This window comes from Platichthys flesus, chromosome 13, assembly GCF_949316205.1.
Source record: "Platichthys flesus chromosome 13, fPlaFle2.1, whole genome shotgun sequence".
NCBI lineage: Eukaryota > Metazoa > Chordata > Actinopteri > Pleuronectiformes > Pleuronectidae > Platichthys > Platichthys flesus.
In genome coordinates this window covers 15,452,867-15,474,719 of record NC_084957.1, presented here as the reverse complement: position 1 = coordinate 15,474,719, position 21,853 = coordinate 15,452,867, and the positions used below count along the sequence as shown (strand labels likewise).

General features: G+C 41.4%; 2 protein-coding genes across 5 annotated transcripts; both read left to right on the top strand.

Annotated features, from left to right (window-relative positions):
* Nucleotides 1-5,225, top strand: LOC133967791 (cell surface A33 antigen-like). Its single transcript, XM_062403448.1, has 7 exons — nucleotides 1-148; nucleotides 514-680; nucleotides 1,922-2,135; nucleotides 2,266-2,430; nucleotides 2,536-2,652; nucleotides 3,485-3,608; nucleotides 3,703-5,225. Exons 1-7 carry the CDS (start codon nucleotides 67-69, stop codon nucleotides 4,460-4,462), a joined length of 1,629 nt encoding a protein of 542 aa, XP_062259432.1. The 5' UTR covers nucleotides 1-66; the 3' UTR covers nucleotides 4,463-5,225.
* Nucleotides 5,226-6,185: 960 nt separating this feature from the next.
* Nucleotides 6,186-21,853, top strand: ildr2 (immunoglobulin-like domain containing receptor 2). 4 transcript variants are annotated; one of them, XM_062401861.1, is made up of 10 exons: nucleotides 6,186-6,528; nucleotides 10,282-10,611; nucleotides 11,186-11,305; nucleotides 14,774-14,830; nucleotides 15,498-15,644; nucleotides 16,372-16,533; nucleotides 16,800-16,913; nucleotides 17,897-18,098; nucleotides 19,178-19,838; nucleotides 21,225-21,853. In XM_062401861.1, the coding sequence occupies exons 1-10, from the start codon at nucleotides 6,489-6,491 to the stop codon at nucleotides 21,258-21,260; spliced, it is 1,869 nt and encodes a 622-aa protein (XP_062257845.1). In that variant the 5' UTR covers nucleotides 6,186-6,488; the 3' UTR covers nucleotides 21,261-21,853. The 4 variants fall into 4 exon arrangements, with proteins under 4 accessions (XP_062257845.1, XP_062257846.1, XP_062257847.1 ...); XM_062401862.1 differs by having other exon boundaries at nucleotides 21,146-21,853; XM_062401863.1 differs by lacking the exon at nucleotides 14,774-14,830.

Here is a 21,853-nt window from a genome sequence, read left to right as displayed (position 1 = left end):
AGTTCACAGTGAAGGTTAGGCGTCTCTCACTCCTTGACTGAGACCATCAGTTTGAGATATCTTTTAATGTCTGGATGGTTTTATCCTGTTACTGCGATGGAGACAAAGAAGCAGGTCGGATGGCGAAAGCTATTTCTGATTCTCACAGGTTGGTTTCATACTTTCATTCTTTCTCTTTTCTCTGAACGACCACACCTGTGTGCCATTATCGTCCATGTTAATCATTAATCTAATGTCTGGCTACTAAACCGGAACTAGGGTTTGGTTTCCCTCAAAAAAGATCTGCAGATTTAACTATTTGTAACATGCAATTTATTTATTTGTATTAATGTGTAAAATATATATTATATACAATAAACGGTTGTAGTTTGAGTAACTCAGATTTGAAGAATTTCTCTCTTGAGTCACAAAATTGGATGTCATTAATTTTAGCAAAAATAAAAAAATAATATAATTACAAACTTAGGAGGGCAGGGACTGGTTATCTGTTATTAGGTATTATTGTTGTTTCAGTGCTGCCCTGCTGCAGGAGCTTACAGGTTTCTATTCCTGAGCCTGAATACATGGTTGCAAGAGGAGGCGACGTTGCCTTGACCTGCTCCTTCAAACCAGCCCGAACCGACTTCAAAACAATTGTCCTCAGATGGGATGTCGAACCCAAGAAAATCAACGCTGCAATGGTAAGAATTTAAACTAACTGCCTGTAAAGAAATATGGAATCGATACATTTTCTAAGTGCAGAAATAATGTGGTAAAACGCACACTAAAATAACGGTTAACATTGTGGATCACTAACTTACTTAACAACTTAAGCCATGCATGTAAAACCAGCCAAGACAAATAGATATTGTGATTCAGTAGCAGAGTAATACAATTATACATTAATAACTCATTGGTACTGGATCGTTTAAACAGTGGATTTTAGTATATAACCGACTATTATTGTATTGAGTAAATAACAATATCACTTCCTTAAATGGACAATGGACACTTCCTGAAACTGATTATTCACTGCAGTTTATTTCTTTATCAAGGCGTCCTTTTCTTTATACACATGATAAGTTACAAATTCATGTTCACTGCAAACTCAACCTTACACTCTTTCCAAACAAGTGAGATAATAGTATCTTTATTAAAGTGTAAGTTGTCCTGAATTAAAAAATCCTCCAAGTGCCCATTGAAGTATTGTATTAACTCAGTGAAAATGGTGCCCCGCCTCTCTCACTAAGAGGAAGGTTAGTTTATCACTTATTGAGATACATCGTCTGAGGACAATGAACTTTTCAACCAAATTTCATGGTAACTCATCATATAGGTGGCAAAAGTTGGGATTTTAGGGGGTTTGCTGCCTGCTTGTGGAGTGTTGAGTCACTGAAGGGTCAACGTTCAATACCCAGCAACACAAACGTGTTGAACTTTTACTGAGCAACGGCGCCCTCTGCAGCCACTAAATAAAAACTAAGCCTATCAATTTATTGACCAGAGCTCTGACTGTGGTATCCCACTCACTGAACTTATAAACACGACTGGATGGTGAATATTACCAATGATCCCCAGCTTCCTGAACCGATAAGCTGCTGCTGTGACAAATTCACCAAACTCTGTTTTGAATTCCACATATTTTAAAAGTTTCCTCAATAAATTTTCTCGTTTTAACGGATCTACAGCTCAGCATTACTCTTGAGCTTGCTGGACCTAAATCTTCCGAATTGCCCTGCGACTATCAGTCAGTTCCACACTTCATTCACAAATAATTTCAGTTCAGTGCATGTAACTTTACACTCTGTACTGTATACTGTACCCTCTTATACCTCACAGTGTCATGGTGACTTGTTGCACACCACTGATTTTACTGTAAACATATGTTATTGTTATGTTAAATTGAGCAGATCTCTTCTGTTGTTTGTTTTTATATCTCCAGGAATCGGTGGCCACCTACTTTATCAATAATCCTATTGACATTGCACCTGCCTTTGAAGGCCGAGCCACTCTGGAGGTCGACCTTCAAAACTATGTGAGCACACTCACACTGAAAAAGGTGACAATACAGGACAGCCGTCGTTTCCAGTGCAGCGTCTTGATTCCCAATGACGACGAGGGAAACACAGCTGCCTCCACTTCCCTTTTGGTCTTGGGTGAGAGTTAACCACCGACGTACTTTAGTTATCTGTCTGCAGTGAACGCATGTATTCAAACATTGTCTCCATGAACACGTTGAATGAATAGAGTTATAGTTTTTACATGACATTCTGTGCTTTGTCTCAGTGCCGCCCTCTCCGCCGGTCTGCAGCATAAATGGGCGAGCAGAGTACTGGAACGACATCTCCCTCACCTGCTCGTCTGAGGAGGGATCCCCTCAACCTGTCTATGAATGGAAGGACTTCGATGTCAGATACGCTCCCAGACCATTTCCACCAAAGACAACTGAAAGTATGTTTCGTTGAGGCAGACATCTTTGGCCGCTGGCCCAAGAGTTGATTTTTCATTCGTCAGAGTCAGAATGAACAAATGACTCTTCATCTCATTATGTTGCAGAGGACGGAGTTCTATCTCTCTTCAATATTTCAAGAGAGACGTCAGGGATCTTCACGTGCACATCGACAAATCGAGTCGGTACTGCCAGCTGCAACTTTACCTTAGCAGTGATGCCTGGTGAGTGTGAAGACGTTATTTGCATAATCCTCTCTTCACAAGGAACCCTCAAATGTCCCTTAACCTTATTTCCTGCAGCTGCTTTCATCACAAAAGCTCTTATTAACTCAATGTACACTACATCATGCCAGCAACAAATATCAGGGGAAAAAAAGTAAGCAGCAGGTTATTGAACAGCATTCATCCAGTAACATATCAGACTTTTCCCTGAAGGAAGTAAATGAAAAATAGCTTTTAACTTGTAATTCCAGAACTGATATTTTTCATTGACAGTTTTCTATTAAACCAATGTTACATTGGTAAATTCATAATGCCTAATGACAAGTTACAAGGAAATATATCAACAATATTATCACGGTTTTATTCTGCTGCCCTCTAGTGTGCCAAAGATACAATTAACTCAGCTTAAACACTTCTTAGTATGTGTAGGCCACACGTGTACACTGATTGTTTATAAAGATGGATAACATGACAGCTCCCAAACATAGAAGTAAAATCCTCTTGATCATACCCTGGTGGCTGGATGCAGTATAGGTCATACAATCCACCTCCCCCATGTTAGTGGATGGGAGATACCAGTTCCACACCCAGGTCACATCTGCACACTCTCGCTCAATATGACGTCAAAGACAGCAGGATGATACGAGATGGCATTGCCTGTATCAAATATATTTTGGCTATTTTTGCACAATGGGAGGAAGTGTAGACACATGGTCCATCTTTATAAACCAACTCTGGTTTAACACTTGCACTCAAAATGACTAATGTAGCTGTAAATGGTGGTCAAATAGGGTGAGTGAGAAAACCCTTGTGTTTCTTCCTGTCTCTGCAGGTGGTATGAGGGAGGGCTCTGTTGCAGGTATAGCTGTAGGAGTCCTCGCTGGTTTCCTGGTTCTGGGGATCATTATCTTCTGCTGCTGGCGCAAAAAGGGCAAAAAGGACAAGTATGCTGAGGGGTATGTATTGTCGTGTGTGTTTACACCTCTGTCCATCACCAGCAACATCAATTATAGTGTATTGATTATAAGTATTCCTGCTTGTCTCTGTTAGTGCTCCTGCAGGAGTGGAGTTCTATGACAGAGATGCTCCTGAGGCTGGAGAGCAGTACTTGGACAACGAGACGAGCAGCGAGACAAAGCAGCACAAACAGCACGAAGAGAAAGAAGCTGCTCTACGAAGCACTTACACTGCAGCAGTTGGACACACGTTTGACGATGATCAAAACAGTCACAGTGGCAAGGGCAGTGACATCGACTCTAAACGTTACCGGGACGACAAGCCTAATCACTATCGTGGGAGTCGAGAGCACCTCGACGATAAACCTAGCTATCATAGTGGAAGCCGTGACCGCCTTGACGAACAACCCGATCTTTCCCGTGGCAGCCGTGACCGACTCGACGAACAACCCGATCTCTCTCGTGGCAGCCGTGATCGACTCGATGAGCCTCGTGATCGTTATGGTGGCAGCCGTGATCGCCTTGACGATCAACGGGATCGTTCCCGTGGCAGCCGAGATCGACTCGACGACCAACGTGATAATTACCGCGGCAGCCGAGATCAACTCAATGAGCCTAGTGATCGTTATGGCGGCAGTCGAGATCGCCTTGACGATCAACGGGATCTTTCCCTTGGCAGCCGAGATCGACTCGACGACCAATGTGATAATTACCGCGGCAGCCGAGATCGACTCGATGAGCCTCGTGATCGTTATGGCGGCAGTCGAGATCGACTTGTCGACCAACGTGATAATTACCGTGGCAGCCGAGATCATCTCGATGAGACTCGTGGTCGTAATAGGCTCGAAATATAGAGACGATCAACACAGGCCCTGATATGAGTAATCCTTTCTTACTGAAGCTCTCTAAAGACCAGTATCATTCATCGTAGCCAACCTGGTTGGTTTAACATGGTTGAAGGTCTGAGTTGCTATATCAACCTGGCAAGTTTTGGCTCTGCACCCCAGTGGCAGCTTGCTAACATTTATAACCAGTTTAGGATGACCTGAATTAAAAAAAATTATATAACAATAGCAACTATACAATATTTAGAATAGTCAACAAAAAGAAAAACTATATAATGTCTTGGTATCCTGATATAGGAGAAAAACAGGTGGTAAAGAAAACATGAGCATGTGGTTCGTCTAATTACACAGAATCTGAATTCATTAACTAAACCTAAACTTAGCCGAGGTGCTGTCAACATGCTGTATGTATCACATTAGTCAAAGAGGAAATAAAAATCAAATCTGATGGTAAACAGACATATTTTCCTTTTTAAATTGTTTATTACATGAGTATTGTTTCTCTCGTAGTGTTTTTCGTATTTGATAAAAAAATAACAACTCATAAATCTCATAAATGACTAATACCCTGCACACTTAGGACACCTAGGTATTGCAGTAATTATTGAAAAAATAGTAGAGTATTATGAATATTATTTACACTCCATGAACTTTTTTTGCATTATATCTGATTGGAAATGTCTGTTCAAGTCATGGTTTAAAATGATGCCATTTTTTATGTGTGTAATGAAGATCTGTCAATAGCCAAGCTTATTAAATCTTTTTTTCTATCGTATGACTCTGGATTAGAGGCAAAGTGAGTAAGTTTATGTTGAATTTATGTTTTACTTGAATTTGTTTTTATCCTTTACATTAATTACATATTACACATTGTGTGATAAATGATTTATATTGACTTTAAGAGCTGGCGCTAATTCAAATTAAATTAAATAAAGAAAATTGGCAAAAACATTTGCTTACGATTTATATTGATATATATATATAATGATATTTTGTTATATTGATGGAGGAAAATTATACTGCAATAATTACTGATATTTTTTTATTAAATAATATTCTAAAACACAGCAATATGACTAACGTACAGAATAGAAACAGAACCCCACAGGAATTTGTTACATCAATACATAATGATACATAAAAATCATACATTTTTAAACATGCCAAAAGAAGAGGAAAGTTGGGCTGGGAGACATCGATAATTATCATGATAAAATGTCTCATTATTATTTCTTTAATGTTCTTCTTTGCTCCCGAGCTGTGGTTTTAAAGTAAATTATTATTGATTTTGATTGATAAACATTTATATATACATATACATATAGATGAAAATAATGGTGTAAATGACCTCGTTTTGAGTCGATTTTGACACACCTGAGGCTTGTTTTTGTATAGTTTTTTTTAAGTTGGAAGAATCGTCCCCATTTACTTCCATTATTTTGGATTTGGCTGCAATGCTGTTTATCCCTGAAACTCCAGCAGTGTTTTGTGGACTCTTAACACTTCACCCACCCCCTCCATGGGCATAGTGCTGAGGAGATAATAAGTGAAATTTCAATTTTGGGTGAACTATCAACAACCTACTCATTGGGGAAAATTCACTCTAAATGTAAAAAATGAATAATAATGTGTCATTTATCGTGATGATTATTAACGATAAATCGACCAACCAAGTACCCCCCCCCCCCCCACCCCCCCTTGCATGCCCCCCTCCCTCCTCCGCACTCACGCCGGGCAGACCTGTCGACTCTGCCGCAGACATCTGCTCCTACAGCCGCTCCAGGGAGAAATAAAGAGCCGTAAACCACAGCACCAACCTCCTTGTTGGGTGTCGTGGACTCGTGTGCGGAAAAAGCGGTTGGGTCTCGGTGCTGTGTTGTCGTGTCGTTGATGGGACTCACCTCCTGAGTGTGAAGTGGTACAGTCCCGTTACTTCTCTCCGGAGCCTCCTGTGTTTGCAGCAGCGGCAGTTTGGGGCACGACGAGATGAGCAACATGCGGATAAAGTGCACTTTACTCTAACACGGACAATAGAATGAACTTATACCAGCTGGCGGTTTTACTGGGGACATCATGTAAGTCTCGTTTTGATTCTACAAAGCGCCTAACCCTCGCTAAAATGTCTCCTTTTTACGCAACAGGTTGATCCTATAAACTCACCGCCTCATTATCCCAGGCACCGTTACTCCGCACAGACGGTTTCCTTCAAGTTAACTGTTCGTTTTTCTTTTGCATTTCCATTTGTGTGAATAAGATAAGATTGAGCAAATCATTTACAGAAATGGTTCCCTCCGTTTTTAAGAACTAATAACACATCAGGGGCTTGATTGGGTAAAGCTGCTAATCCCTGGATTTATAGTGTGTGCTGATTTATATTGTGTATAGTTATAGTAAACATCACCTATTCTTACATGGTAACAATATTCCACATGTGTTTTAATATTGTGTTGTTACAGGCCTTAAGGTACAGGAAACCTTTGAAGTACAATAGTGAACATCGGGGAGTTACTTTATACTAAACTAGTCCAATGTAAAAGTTTATACACAGTGTAATATTATATTTGTATAGAGTGGTGTACTTTTCACTGGGGATGCAATGATTATAATAAGAAATGATTATTCCTGTAACACATTAAGGTACGTTTATTTATACCAAACACATGCACAGACATGCACAACACACTCATGCAATGGTAGCTATGAATCAATAGAGAATTAATAATAATCCATAATTGATTCATTGATTTAGACAGAGCTTCTCTAATACAAAGATGTTAATGCTTTTCTTTGACATTTCTTATAGTAGATTGAATATTTTGTTTAGTTTTAGGCCTTTGTTTGAGTAGCAACTTGTTTGATGTTACGTGGGTGCTGTACCTCCTTCTTTACGCTGTGGACCAGTCTTGTGGTATTTCTTGTTGTGTTTTCAAAATTGGAATCAAAAATTATTACTTCAGGCATTTTAGGCAAAATAATCATTTAAATAAAGACATTTTCAGGTTAATTGAAAATGAAAGTAATCCGTAGGAACAGCCTTATCCCCAGTAACAATAAAGTTCACCAGTTGTTGTAAATCTGCACCTCAAAAAGTGCACATTAGGTCTAAAGACGCCCAATGACACATTTGGGTGAAACACGCTCGTGAAAATGAATGTTCACTTTTCCCAGACTGAGTTTTGGTGTCACACTGGAGTGAAATCGTTGATAAAACATCAAGACTATATTCATTCTTATCAGTGTTGTTTTTGTTGTTGGGCCATTGAGTCAATGTGAAGGAATGCGTGACACAGAAAAGGCAGGAAATCCGACGGCTCTGCAGAGGAAAAGTCTGGTGGTGTTCAGGAAACATGCAGAAGCATCAGGAGAGCTAACAGAGCTTTGACCTGGACTACATTAATTTGTGACCACACACTGTTTTGAAATATACCGCTATGAACTGAGGCCTCGTCTTTACTCTAGAGGAGGAGGAGGAGACTGTCTGCTGTCTGTGCAACCTGTTCATTAACCTACAGTGAGTCACACCTGATGTGAGCTCGGTGTAAACAATAGTTAAAGGTGATGCATCCAACAGTCACTGTTTGCCTCTGCGAAACCTCCTCTCACCTCAGACTCATGGCATTCATGGGGCAACGGTTTGGTTTAAATCTCTAGCAGATAATTGGCCTGCCCGCACCCAGCTGGATAAGGCCAGGCTCTCCCATTGGCCGGGATCCGTGACCCCCCCCCCCCCTTTCCTCCCTTCCTCAAGTGGGACAAGAGAGGGAGGGGGGCCCTAACAATGGACTGGCCCATGAAAAAAAACAACAAAGGGAAGAGCAATGCTCTTTCATGGGAAGAATTTAGGACCCCCCCCCCCCCCCCCCCCCGTTCTCTCATCCTGTAAAATTAATTTGGTTTAATCACCGTCTTCTCTATTCGTCAGAGAAATCAGCAACCTAGTGATGCTGACCGGGGTTAGTGTGTCATGGAGGAAAAACACTCCCATTGGAGACTCATTATGATTCTCAATCAGACAGAAGTGATCAGAGACAATTTTGATAACTGATTATTTTATTTACTAAACAATGACATAATTATCACAACAGGAGGATGTGTTTTCACCCCTGTCCGTGCATTTGGTCGTTTGTTTGTTTGTGAAAAAGATAACACAAAAGTAACGGGACGGTTTACTATGATACTAAGTGGAAGGAAGCCGTATTAGTCAGGGAAAAACCCATTACATTTTGATGCAAATATGGATTTTACATTGAGACAATATCCCCTTGATGTATCTTGATGAAAAACCCCAGGCGTATTAAGAGAACTGATATTCATGAGCCTGTGAAATTTGGTGCTACTTGATTGAATTGAAGGGGACTATTGGGCCTTGGCAGATATATGCACACTACTCTAGTTGGTTTTTGTGTCAATCCATTAATCGACTAACTCGACTAATCTGTTCAACTTTTAAATAATGAAAGTTAGAGTTTGCTGGAGTGCGATGGTGGTGTGGAAATAGACCGACTTTCTCCAATTTTAGAGGGAACCTAGGAGAAGCATATAGCATTCTAGATAAAGGCGATAAACGCACACTGTATACGTTTCTCTTACTGGTCAGAAGGAGACTCACGCTAGTGGACTTTTGTTTTGATTTCCTGTCTGCTGGGAAACGTTTAGAGCGAGTTCCTGCCCCACCTAGAGCTAATATGACTCGCAGAACACACCCACCAGCGTCTCCATCCCCTCCCTCTGTGATGACAACCCCCTGCCTCTCCACGGGCCTCCCAGCCCCCCACACACACTGGAATTTAACCTTCTTGACCCTGGTACCAAGCAACAGAGGAGCCCCCCTCCCTCGCACACACCTAATCTCCCTTTATTTTGTTTTGACGATATGACGGATATTACTGTCCCAGGTGAAGTGTGGTCGTGAAGCATCTCTGCAGACAAAAAACGTACACAGCTGTTTGTGCAGCAACTGAGATGTGATCACGTGCATCATCCTACAGTCTATAAAGTGTTTTTGTCCTTTTAGACTCAGCTAAAACTAATACAGCCTTGTGATATTTTGTTCAGCACATTGTTATGAATGAGCCTTGACTAAATATATTAGTAATACCTTGCAAAATAACATAAAACGGTGGTAGCTGGGCCTGCTGTTCAAATCGGCTGAGAAGACATGCCTTCCTAATTAAAGTTAGCAAGATCCACCTTCTTCATTCTGTGGAGGAAATCAAAAGCTAATCTGAACTCTCGGCAGTCTGATGTAGATACTTCCAGTGGGCATCTCTTGAAGTTAGGTCTCTTGAGTAAACCCTGAACGAAACAAATCTGCCGATATAAGCCTCTACATCTAAAACTATTCGTTTTGGATGTTATGTTTGCCTATGTGCACTATATGTGTAAACCTTTTCTTTTCAGGATACTTCATGTTCATCTATGTTTATACTTTAATACTCTCAATTTGTGTAGGCTCTTTCTTTTTAATACAGGCAGTATAAACAATTTAACCAAAAATGTGGACTTGAACCTTGAAATTTGATCCCTTAAAACAAAAACACAGAAAAACAGGAACATAATGGTCCCCAGGATGGTAGAATTTATGCAGGACTGGAATGAATAATGACTGGAATTAATTAATTTATGATAATAATAGTAATGAATGAATATTTATGAATACAAACTGGTAACCCGGGGCTGTAAAAATGACTTATTACTAGTTCATTAATGACCCTTAGGCAAGAAGGCAGTTTGAAGACATTACTAGTTATTATCGAACTAGACCGTGGAGAAACTTTCACTTTCACTTATCTATCATCTTCTCTCCCTGTTTGTTTTGTCTGCGTCAGTGTATGTGTGTGATGGTGTCCATGTCACAGTGCGGGAGAAGCAGCGGCTTGGGATGCTCTTCCAGTCCGTGGTCCTCCCATGTCAGTACCAAACGGCCTCCAACCAGGCCCCGGTGGTGCAATGGTGGTACAAGTCCTACTGTCGAGACCGCACACGAGAGTCCTTCACCCTGCCAGAGAGTCTGGGCGTGCAGGCCTCCGATCTCGGAGCCAATTCCCACCTGGAGTGCTCCGACAGCGGCCGCACGGTTCGGGTCGTGGCCTCGGCGCAGGGAGCGTCCATGACGCTGGCTGAGCACTACAAGGGAAGAGACATCTCCATCGTAAACAGTAATGTCATCATTCTTATCCTCCAAGAGAAATATACGATTTAAAGAGAAAGAAAGACTGCAGCTGTTTGACCACTGCACCCTGAGATTAATCCCTGAGCAGGAATCATAGCTGACACTGCTTTGTGTTTCCTGCTCTCTAAATAAACGCCTTTTGTCCTCGTCTTACAATAGAGCAGGCATTAACACACGTGTTCATGTCTCATTTTAAACCTCAAGCCTTATCAAGACATAACACCTGTCCTCTAACCAAAAGTGCTGGTGGAACAACCCACATGCAACAAGGCGGCTCCTCTCATCATTCAGTATAGTTTAATTTAGATTTAGAAGGGCTTTAAACTCTGATTCTGACAAAACATTGTCACATTTTATTAAATTCTTTGATGCTTCTTAGATAAACTAAAAAACAGATTAAAAGAGAAATGTTCAACGTGTCAAATTGCAGGTCTCTCATGTATTCATAAATTAACACAGATGTCAGCTCTCCACAGAGGAACATTTGAATTTACAAAATGCAGCGGTTAAACACTGTTTGACTTCAGTACTTTTAACCTTGTCTTCCTGTCTTTGTGCAGAAGCAGACCTGCGGATCGGAGAGCTGAAGTGGGGCGACAGTGGAGTGTACTTCTGTAAAGTCATTATTGCTGACGATCTGGAGGGGAAGAACGAGGGCCAGCTGGAGTTACTTGTGCTTGGTATGTCTGTGCTTAACTCTTCAATGAAAGGAATGACAGCACAAACTGTTTGAGCCAGATCATGATCGGTTGACAACAGTTGTCCTTATATATGTTTATATGTTTGCATATTTAGTGTCCTTTTTATACATTAGTTAAGGTTTTAGAAAAGTATATTTGTTGCCTTTGTCCTAAAGTGTCCTTACATCAGCTTCCATGGACACGGTCCTGATCCTCTATGACGGGCTTAAATGTTTATCCGAGTTGGCTGGTCTAAAGTCAGTTGTGCATTATGAACATCAGGGTTGTGCAGCTCATAATAATAATCGTTTTCAGACATGGACCTTTAGAAATTGTGCAGACAATTGGGTCTGGGCATTATCCAGAGTTTGCCTTTCACATATGAAGAATGCAGCAGGAGATTGTCTGGGTCAGACAGATTCACATCAACAGGAAAATGTCCGGAATTCAGGCTAAGGATCGCGTCTGGGCAGAGAACGCAGGAGGCAGGATATGAATCCTGTTTGTTTACAAAACATCAACTCCGGTTGCAGCTCTTGAATCTCGTTGTCTTTCCGAGTTGATATCCAAACACACCACATTGCTCGCTGAGAACTTGCCGGTCATTCTCCTGTCATATTCTCACATGTGTTTTCACTCACATTTTTCTAAGGGGCTGGAAGGAAAAGTTGTGGGAAATGTCCAGAGCAACTGACTCTGACATTTGCTTTCTCACAAACGGCCCCTCTATTCCAGGAAAATAACTGGAGTTCAGTGCATGTCTGAAAGCAGCTCACGGACTCAATTGGCTAGCCAGGTTGGCAGGACTGGACTGTTCATCTTAAGTCAGTCGAACAATATTTATGTAAGAGTTGTGACACCATGTGGTCATATTTCCAGCTGCACAACCGTTTATGTTTGGGTGTGTTGTATTTGCCCATTGTAAAGGCGCGCCGCAGATTAATGATTAAACAGAGCTCTCGAAGCCGCACTGAACAGCTAATGTTTCGGTGCTAAAGGTCGGAGATTCACCATCTACTGTTAATGAAACCTGAAGGAGCGGGTCCAGAGAAATTGTGGAGACCATTGTTGCCAAAGCCACTCCTTAAGCCGTTACCATGGCGACGGTCTTTCTCACAGCCGACGGGCGCACGTTAAGGGTTGGTGCTGGAGCAGACGTAAAGAGAGGGGAAGAAAAAAGAAGAGAGACAAAGAAAAGGAGCAAACTGAGGCTCTAAACTCTCATGATAGTGGGATCTGAACGTGACCCAAAAGAGATTTCTTCCTTAAAGTCAAAACTGACCATGATAAGCTGGTGTTTAAGTTTGTTCTTTCATGTTATCTTTCTCCACCGTGCACTAATCTGATTATAATCAGCTCACAGGAGAGAAGGGGGGGTCAAACTTCGGCGAATAACAAAACTACTCTGGGTTTTTGTCTAGATTTTGTCTTAGCTTTGCCACTTTGCACCGTCAAAGTAAAAATTAGACAGTGGGTCAAAACACTTCAGCGCCAGATTAGCATTTCCTGAAGTTTTCACTGGGCTGAGCAGTAGATAATAATTTTATGTTTCCTAAACTAACCTCCTGACAGGAGCAGGTTAGTTTAACAGGGAAAACAGGGTTAAACCATAGACTGTATGTAAAGATGAACGATGGATCTCGATGTCTCCAGCATCCAGAAATGAAGCCACACTACCCTGGATAGGAACACTTCCATCTTGCACATTTGAACCCAGAGTCGGCACAATAGCGATCGGGGATGGAGTAGCAGTTGCACTACAACTAATTATGAGTCAGTCTCAACTGTCAAACATGATGCTTCACCCCGTTTTGTATCATTACATGACTAGTTAAAACCAATATCAGTACCTCTAAAGTTCAAGCATTAATATGTTACGTCTTGTTTTTTAGTCCTCCATTAGTTTAGCACATAAACTCCCATAAAACCACTGATTTTCTCAGTCTTCAAGCTGAACTAAGCTAAGCCAAACTTACCAGCATTCAGCACTAGCTTCAACTGTACTTATACCGTACAACTGTACAAAGACCCCTTTCAACCTTCTCATCCGACTGATGAAGCGTTAAAGCACCAACCTGTCCTGCCTCTTCTCCCCCAGTCTCTCTAATCTCTGGCTTAATTTTTCAATAGAATTACATTGCTAAATCTTCTTGTGCACTCCATTATTCATTCCTCGACCTTTACTGCTCTCCCTGTATCTTTCACTGCCTCCCTCCCTCTCAGGCCTGCATAGCTGCTCCGCTCTCTCAGGTTACTCAGTGTTACTGAGCCTCATGGTATGTAGATGAGTGTGCCAGGCCAGGGAAGCAAGATTACTTATTTTATCAGGGAGAAGTATATCATTTTATTTTACCATGATCCTGGAAACCACATACTCAGCACCACTCACCATAGAAACTGCCTGTAGTGTTATAAAGTCTCCCTGTAATCAGTGACTGGTCTTTACTCCTAATTATAGTCTGTTATCGCCACCTCATGATAAACACACATTAGAAACACAAATGCCTACTGTCTCTTTTCTTTTTTGCATTTTTCTTTTGGTTCCCTACATTTTGACCTGTTTATCTTGTAGATGAAGCACAGAGGAGGCATTGTTTCACAACCACCCGTTGAACAACCTTTTTAGACAAACTCCCGTGGTAAATTGTTGCCCTAGAATCGTGATATGCCCCAGTTTCGAAAACCCCCTCTTGGTCCTCACCCACATTGTTGGCACCTCTCAATTTGATGGTGTCTGTGTCTGTTTGCGCGCAACATACATCAGCATGTGCATTCATTCGTGTGCTGTGGAGAGGTCACGTGGTTGTTGTGCACCTCATCACAGAAACAAGGCACTGCAGGCCTCTTCCTAAATTTAGATTCAAAGTAAAATGAGTTTGACCTTTGAGCTCTAACCTTTATTCATGTTCATATGTTTGCAGAGACTGAATTAGGTCTTGAAATGTTTGACCTGATGGTGTCGCTAGAAGAAACGTTTAAGGTTCACCAAAGTGATCCAGCAGCAGTTCATCCTATTGGGAGCATGAATGTCTGGAGCAATTGCACCGGTGGATATTTCACTTAAAACTGCTTACATTGACATGTTGTCACTACAGGAAAAATCAGTGCAACTCTACAGCCATTAGGAGTCATCATCTGAGGACTATGAATGTTTGTACAAAACTGAAAGGCAATTGATTTAATGATTGTTGAGATATCTGGACTGACCTACTGATAGTCATGCTGCAAACAAGGCTAAAAATGTGACATGACCTCATAGATCTTAAAGAAAGGGCAGCTTAAAGGATAATTCACCAAATCTTGTTAAAACAGATTCATACTACATTAATTAAACATAAGTTAGTCCCTTCTATTACTGCATGGCCATTAATCATTCACCCTGCTGCCAGATTTTCTATTTGCCTGACCCTTTGACTCTTGCTTTGCCTCCTCTGCCGGCCTTCACCTCTGCTCTCCCTCTCTCTGCAGGCAGGACAGGTCAGCGGGACGATCTCCTACCTGAGTTTGATGTGGAGTTTATGCCAGGTACGGCACTTCACTTGCACTTATGTCTCATTTCCTGGCATTTTCTAGCTTTCCTAATGCGGCCTAATGTATAATTCTCACAGCCTAATCAAAACTTTGACTAACAAACATTGACTGACTGAGGAAATATTACCAGCTACAAAATCTAACCCAACCTGAATATACAGATAGTCTGTAGGTTATTGAAGCAACATAAAGAAATACATTGGGCATAATTTGAATTTCACAAGGGACGCATGTTTACTGAGCGAGAGGTTTCGAGTGGATTTCGGTTTACGGCACACCCTGAGGAAGTGTGTTGTTAGAGTCTGGATACTTAAGAGATGTGATGATGGATAAGAGTCAATTAGAGTTCCCTAGAGATCTGCTGAAGTCTACTATTTAAGTGCTCTGTGGCTTTGGACGCATATTCGGAGAGAAACAGAAAGATAACATGGTTTTTAATGAGAGTTTTAATTAATACAAATTCAAGTTTGGCCAACAAGTCTATCGTTTATGATGGCAGTGTACTCACCGAAACAACATTGGTGAAATGCTGTCAAAATGCTAAAATAAAGAGGTTAAATCAAGGGCAAAAAAAACAGTTGAAGTTAAACTGAGGAGCTGTGCACCTGAAATAATATATATATATATATATATATATATTATATTTGTGTATCTATTCCAGAGTGGGCGTTTGTGGGATCTGTAGTCCTGGGCAGCGTCTTGTTCCTGTTGTTGATGGGGATCTGCTGGTGCCAGTGTTGTCCTCACTCCTGCTGCTGCTACGTCAGCTGCTGCTGCTGTCCTGACACCTGCTGCTGTCCAAGACACCGTAAGTAACAAAACAATTGAATGAATTACTTAAAAACATGACTATCTTTCTTTATTTGTGTCATTGACGGCAGGTTAAGCCCCAATCCCATTTCACCCCTTGGCCCTACCCCTACCCCTTGTTTTCGGCGGTTATCTTGCCAATTGACAATGTTATTCGATTTGATTGTAATAACATTGATGAGATCTTAAATAAACCAATGCTATTATTTGCAGTTTCTGAACTGACAAATCTATAATATACAGTAAACGTCTATGCTAATGCTGGTGTATCAATTACAATTGAAATTGAAAAGCTTGGATGCTCTGCATTATTTCATGTATGAATCAATAGCACACCCTAAAATGATATGAAAATATGGGATTATCATGCAAAAAATAAGATTGTTTACATTCTAACACTCGCAATTTTTTTTTGAAAAAAATGACCACAATACATTGAAATGAAATTAAACTAAGATATAAAAATCATCATCGAACATTTCTAATCCTTATTATTGGAGAAAATACTACATTTGTGGGTCTCACTCCCAGCTTGCTGGTGATTTGCAAGGCATTCTGAGTTTCGAGGGCTATAAACTCTTAAGCATTAGCTCTACCCCTCCATACCAACAGGTTTGGGGACAGCCTACCCCTACACATGAACACGCATATCGAAGGGGAAAGGCTAAGGGCTAAGGGCTAATGGCCTTACTGTAGTTTTACTGTTTTGTTGTAATCCTGTGCAGTTTATGAGGCAGGGAAGATGGCAAAGGGTGGACAACAGGCCCAGGTACCTGTGTATCCCTACTACATCCCTGGTGTCCCTACTGTGGTCCCTATTGCCCCGTCATCCCACATGGAGCCAAAAATGACTTCCATCCCTTCAGTGGAGCATAACCTGGCGCCAGGTGAGTGTCGTCAATGTGGTTCCTAGATATTAGAAAGCTCTGTAACCGCCTCCTTCACTAACCCTCATCCTCATGTCTGTCGTGGAAACTACAGGAATGTCCAATCAGTCACATGCATGTTTGTTGTTTACATCTAATCTCTGTTGGTCTCAGTTTTTGCATTGTAAGAATTTGTATTAACCATTCAAGCGTCTGTTGCATGATTACTGTTTGTCACGATGTGTGTTTGTGTGTACGGGTGTGTGTGTGTGTATCCACATCCACAGTGCGCAGTGGTTATCGACTGAATGCCAGTCAAGGCCAGGACTCATCGAAAGTTCTGTACTACATAGAGCAGGACCTGGCTCATTTTCCCTCTGCCAAGATGGCTGCACGCAAACGTAAGCCTGCACAGATGAGGCCAGTCTCTGAAATCTGTGTGGTGGTGTGACAGTGTGTGTTTGTCAAAGTGTCTTTTTTATGTTATGTGCATTGTTTGTGTCAATTAACTAATTCTCATGTAATCCTTACATCCATTTCATAACATCTTACTCTAAGACCTTCTCATTTTCAAAAAGGAATGTTAATATGTTCAGCCCCTCTTTCTTTTACTCGTAAAGCGTTTAGGAGATTTGAAAAAATTCCAGGAAAAGAATTTGGACGATTTAAACAACCAAAACACATAGTCTTAGGCACGTGGAGCAAGTTCTTGAAGAGTTATTCCAACTAGAATTTTTTTAACTGCACCAGGTTTTTTCAAAAACAACACAATCACTCTCTGGTGTCTCAAGACACAAACACATCATCAACAAGCCTAACAAATCTGGTTTTAGGACCAACATGGGCTCTCAAATGTTTCTTATTTAAATGTGGGTTCTCGACAGGTAGATGATGAGTTGTGCACAGCACCACTTGCCGGTTTTAAGTTAAGGGTCCTGACACTTGACCTCTAACTCAAAAAACAAGTCACTTGACACTTAGTATAGCCAAATAATTCCACACATCTCTCTTGCTCTTCCTCGATCTGCCATTTTAGATAGATAAACATTAACGGGTAACTACGCCCCATTCCTCCACCAAGTTTTGTGCAAATCAGTTGAGTACTTTTTGCACCGTAAAAGCATAACCTCCTAGTGGAGTATATAGTAAAGCGCTAAGTCACTGAAGACATATCTGGCCTCAGTAATCCAAAGTGAGCTGTTATCCGAAGACGGGATTATATACTAAACAGTATATAGTTTGCAACATGCTTCCTCTCTAACACACCTCTTTAGTACTTCTACCTGACCACCTCTTATTCTGAAATGTTTTATAACAACATTTCACAGTGTACCTGAAAAATAATTTTCATGATGAAATTGGGTTGATGCATCTGTGCTCACAGCCAGGAGCCTATCAGAACTGAGCTCTCTGCACGATGGTGGGACAACAGACTTCAGACACACCTATCAGACGGTCCAGATGAAGGTGCTCCCGCCCATCGCAGATCTCGATGTCCAGTCAGTAGTGAGAGCAGCTCCACCTACACAGAGGCGAGGGCCCAGACGGGACAGAGAACACCTCTCAGATGATGAACTAGACCGAAGGTGCAGTCCCAAAAGATATAGCCAGTGTAATTGTGTCTGTATGTGTTCTCATGTGTGAAGAGAGTAAAGATCCCGTGAAATGTTGTTATTAGCTCTATACTTGTTTGAACATAGGCTACAATATGTGGCTTTATAGTTCAATTTTTCTGTATTTTTTTCAGTTTATATGCTGATGATGTCCAGCTGCAGCTCACCCATTCTGACTAACTGACTCACTGAAACTAGAACATAGATGCAAGCCAATATTCTCAATCTGAATTGTGATAAACGATTATTGTCCCATAATCCTTCACAAAAAACCACCTACAGTTGCCTTACTCCTTACACTCTTACAATCCTGCAGTAATCCTGACAGCAACCTCAGCAACACCACCCAGATCTTATCAATTAAATTTCCTCACATGCAGCCAGGACAAAATCTTCTAATTTACTTCAATGGACACAATATTACGATATTAACCTGATTAAGTCTCACCCACACAGTCTGATTAAGCATTTTGCAACATCAACATATGGCCTTTTACAACTGCTTGACAACATATGCTCTGGGTGTGAGTGTACGCAAGTAGGTAGCAATGTTGATGTAAATCATAATCAGATTATCGACATTATGAATATTAATTATATTAGTCACTCAAGTAAACATCATAATGTCCTATTCAGCATAATCTGAATTATGCTGTTGATGAAAACATAGTGACTGTGTATTCATATCGCTGCTTATCTACCAACACTTACAAAAACCAAACCAGTCTTTCAACACATTCAGCAGTTCCCTGACCTACATGGATTCAATTCAAGGCCGTTCTCTTCATTCATTAACCCCTCCACAACTAGGGACCCTGCTGCCTCCATCACACTATCTTTCTTTGCTCTTTCTGCAACATTTATCCCCTCCATCCCAATCACCAATCCTGGGGTGACTGGGAAGTTACTATGTTTTACTGTTTGATTTTATTTCTTGGCTTATTCTTCATGTATACAGTTTTCAAGGTTATTTTGCTGACCGAATTTGTGATGTAAGTGTAACCCCCATGTCACTGTGGGCTGAGTTACTGTATGTGCTCTTTTGCTGGTAGGTGGAACCCTCGCTCAGAGCACCTGAAGAGAAAGACGCTGGGCAGAAGAGGGCGCACCGGCTCCCTGGACGAGCTGGAGGAATTTGCTCACTCCTACGACTCCCACAGTCGACGGGCTGAGCCTCCGTACCGCCCGTATGATCGGGATTACAGCCCTCCAAGGCGTTCCTACAAAAAGGAGGATGAGTGCTGGGGGCGCAGGAGCCCCTCGCCATTACCCCAGAAGAGACGGGACACATGGGACAGTGATCGTCCGTGTCAGCCACCTCAGAGCAGAGGATACGACAACGCCCTCCTCAACAACATGTTGGAGAGCAAGGCGAGGGGGCGGGGAGCGGAGCGAGGCGCTGGGAGGACGGACGAGGACAGTGACACTCCCTCCAAAGGCAGCTCCAGAGGAAAAGGCAGCGATAGTTACAACAGCCGGTCGCCTAGCAACCGTCCAGAAGAGGATGACCCTTTGCCTCCCTACTCTGAGCGGGAGGCTGAGCGGTACCGCAGGGCTGACCCATCCACAGACCGGTACCGCACTGCAGAACCTCCCAGGTCAGACAGATACAGAGCCACTGAACACGCCACGAGGCCTTTCTCTTACACCCGCCCCCAACAGGGAATGTCCCAGACACTACAGGCGGGCAGAGAGGAGAGGAGCCGAAACCTGGTGAGTTATTTGTAGCAGGAACAAGGACTTCCTTCCTCTTCAGCTCCTCAGGAAAGGAGCCTCTGAATACTGTAAATAGTTACAGGATGCGGCTGGTGATATTCTATAGTTTTTTAATTGTCAACAAATCCCATGAAAAGGCAGTGAATTGTATTGCAAACTTGACATTAACCTTTTCTCTTCATCATCATTGTCCGTAATCTCTTAAAAAAACACATCAGTTAAACTACTCCTTTAGACAATTGCCATGAGTGGAATTATTCACTGTACCACATCAGTACAGGGAGAAGGGGTTTCCATTATGTCTGAAGATTCACGTGAACACTCACAGTTCGTTCAAGTTTTGGTTCACCAATGATTGCTCTCTGTTTGTCCTTCAACACAAACACAGAAGAATATCAAGTGAAAGAATTATAGAAAAACTGAGAAGAGATGGGGCACCTAACTGAAACTGAAACTAAACTCTAGCCTATTTGATCTGTATCTCACTGTGGTTGTACTTAATATATAAGAAAACAGAGAGAGACAGGAAAACCTTGGACCTCACAGAGATTGTGTGTGTTACTCATTGTTGACAGACAGGTTAAAGGCCATTACTTCCTGTCTTTCAGATGAGTTAGGCGAACAGTTTCATTCTTTCCTGTATTTTTGCTAAACTAATTTAAGAGATTTACTGTTTCCACTCTTATTGAGCTAAGCTCGGCTAAGAATTTCAGTTTGCCCTGCTTCCTATCTTTGAGCTAAGCTAAAAATGTCACTCTTAAAGTGTTTAAGAGTGGTACCATTTAACTAGAACACCCATGGTTCAAATCCAGTAGGGACTTTTGTTGATGTCTATCAAATTTTTTTTTTTTTTAAAGATCAGAAGGTATAGACTTATTGCTACATCAGAGAGGTAAGTGAAGTCAAAAAAGTTCTGAGAGACATCATTGGTTTTTGTTGACAGTATGAACAAAAGAGAACAGCACCAGTCTCTGCTTTAACATTTCAGAATGTTTCACAGTATTGTGTACATAATCTGTCTCTTTTGCAATGTACATGAAAGTTATATGGTCTTAACACTGAATCTGATTTGCTTATAGGTAGCTTTAACATATGTCTTTCAAAAAGGAATTGAATGAATGAGAAGTGAAGCTGAAACGATCACATTCACATTTGAACTCGTATAATCTGCGACCATCACAGTGTTACCTCGCTTATTTTCAGGCTCACTACCCAATCACGTGTGGAATCAGTGATACAGTTTTTACTAACCAGGCTTGAGCTGCATGACTTCTATAACCTGTAATAAATCTTTGATACCTCAGAAATCCGGCTGGACTAACCTCGCATGAGCATGAATGCGAAGCCTCCTAATCGTGTGGCTCTTGGTGTCTTCCTTAACAGAGCACCGCACCGAGCAGGGACTCACTCATTGTGTGACAAGGTTTCCCAGCCTCCATCTGCACAGCACTGCCAGTCCGTTCATTTAAACCGTCCTGTTGCGACGCAGGAGGGGATAACTGTTTTCCGCCACCCGCCACATGACGCCTGACTCCTCTTACTGATGTAACTGCACTGAGAAAAACAACATGAATGGAAGAGAAACGTGCATAAAGCAGCATGTGCCGATGTTTATGTTCGTACTGGACATTTTTACTCAAGTGCATTTATTAAACCAGTGTATTTCTGCATGTGTGGCATATAGACAATATGTATGTGGTGTGTACAGCTGTTTTATCTGATTTTTTTTAAACGTTGTGTGACTGTTTTTACTTCATATCAGTGCCAAGACGTGTTTTTTTTTAATTCTCTGCCAATGGTCTTTTGTAAACTAAGCAGAACACCATAGTCTTATTGTTTTCCTACAGTCTTCATAGTCAGTATACTGCAACTCAGGTTCACTGTGTATTTGTGTGGTTGTCTGTTGTTGATATTGTACTGTATGTAAGTACTGTACCTTGAATTTGCCAGCAGATTTGAATTGCACTGCTTAAATAAATACTTTTTGAATAAAGAAAACGTTATTAACGGCT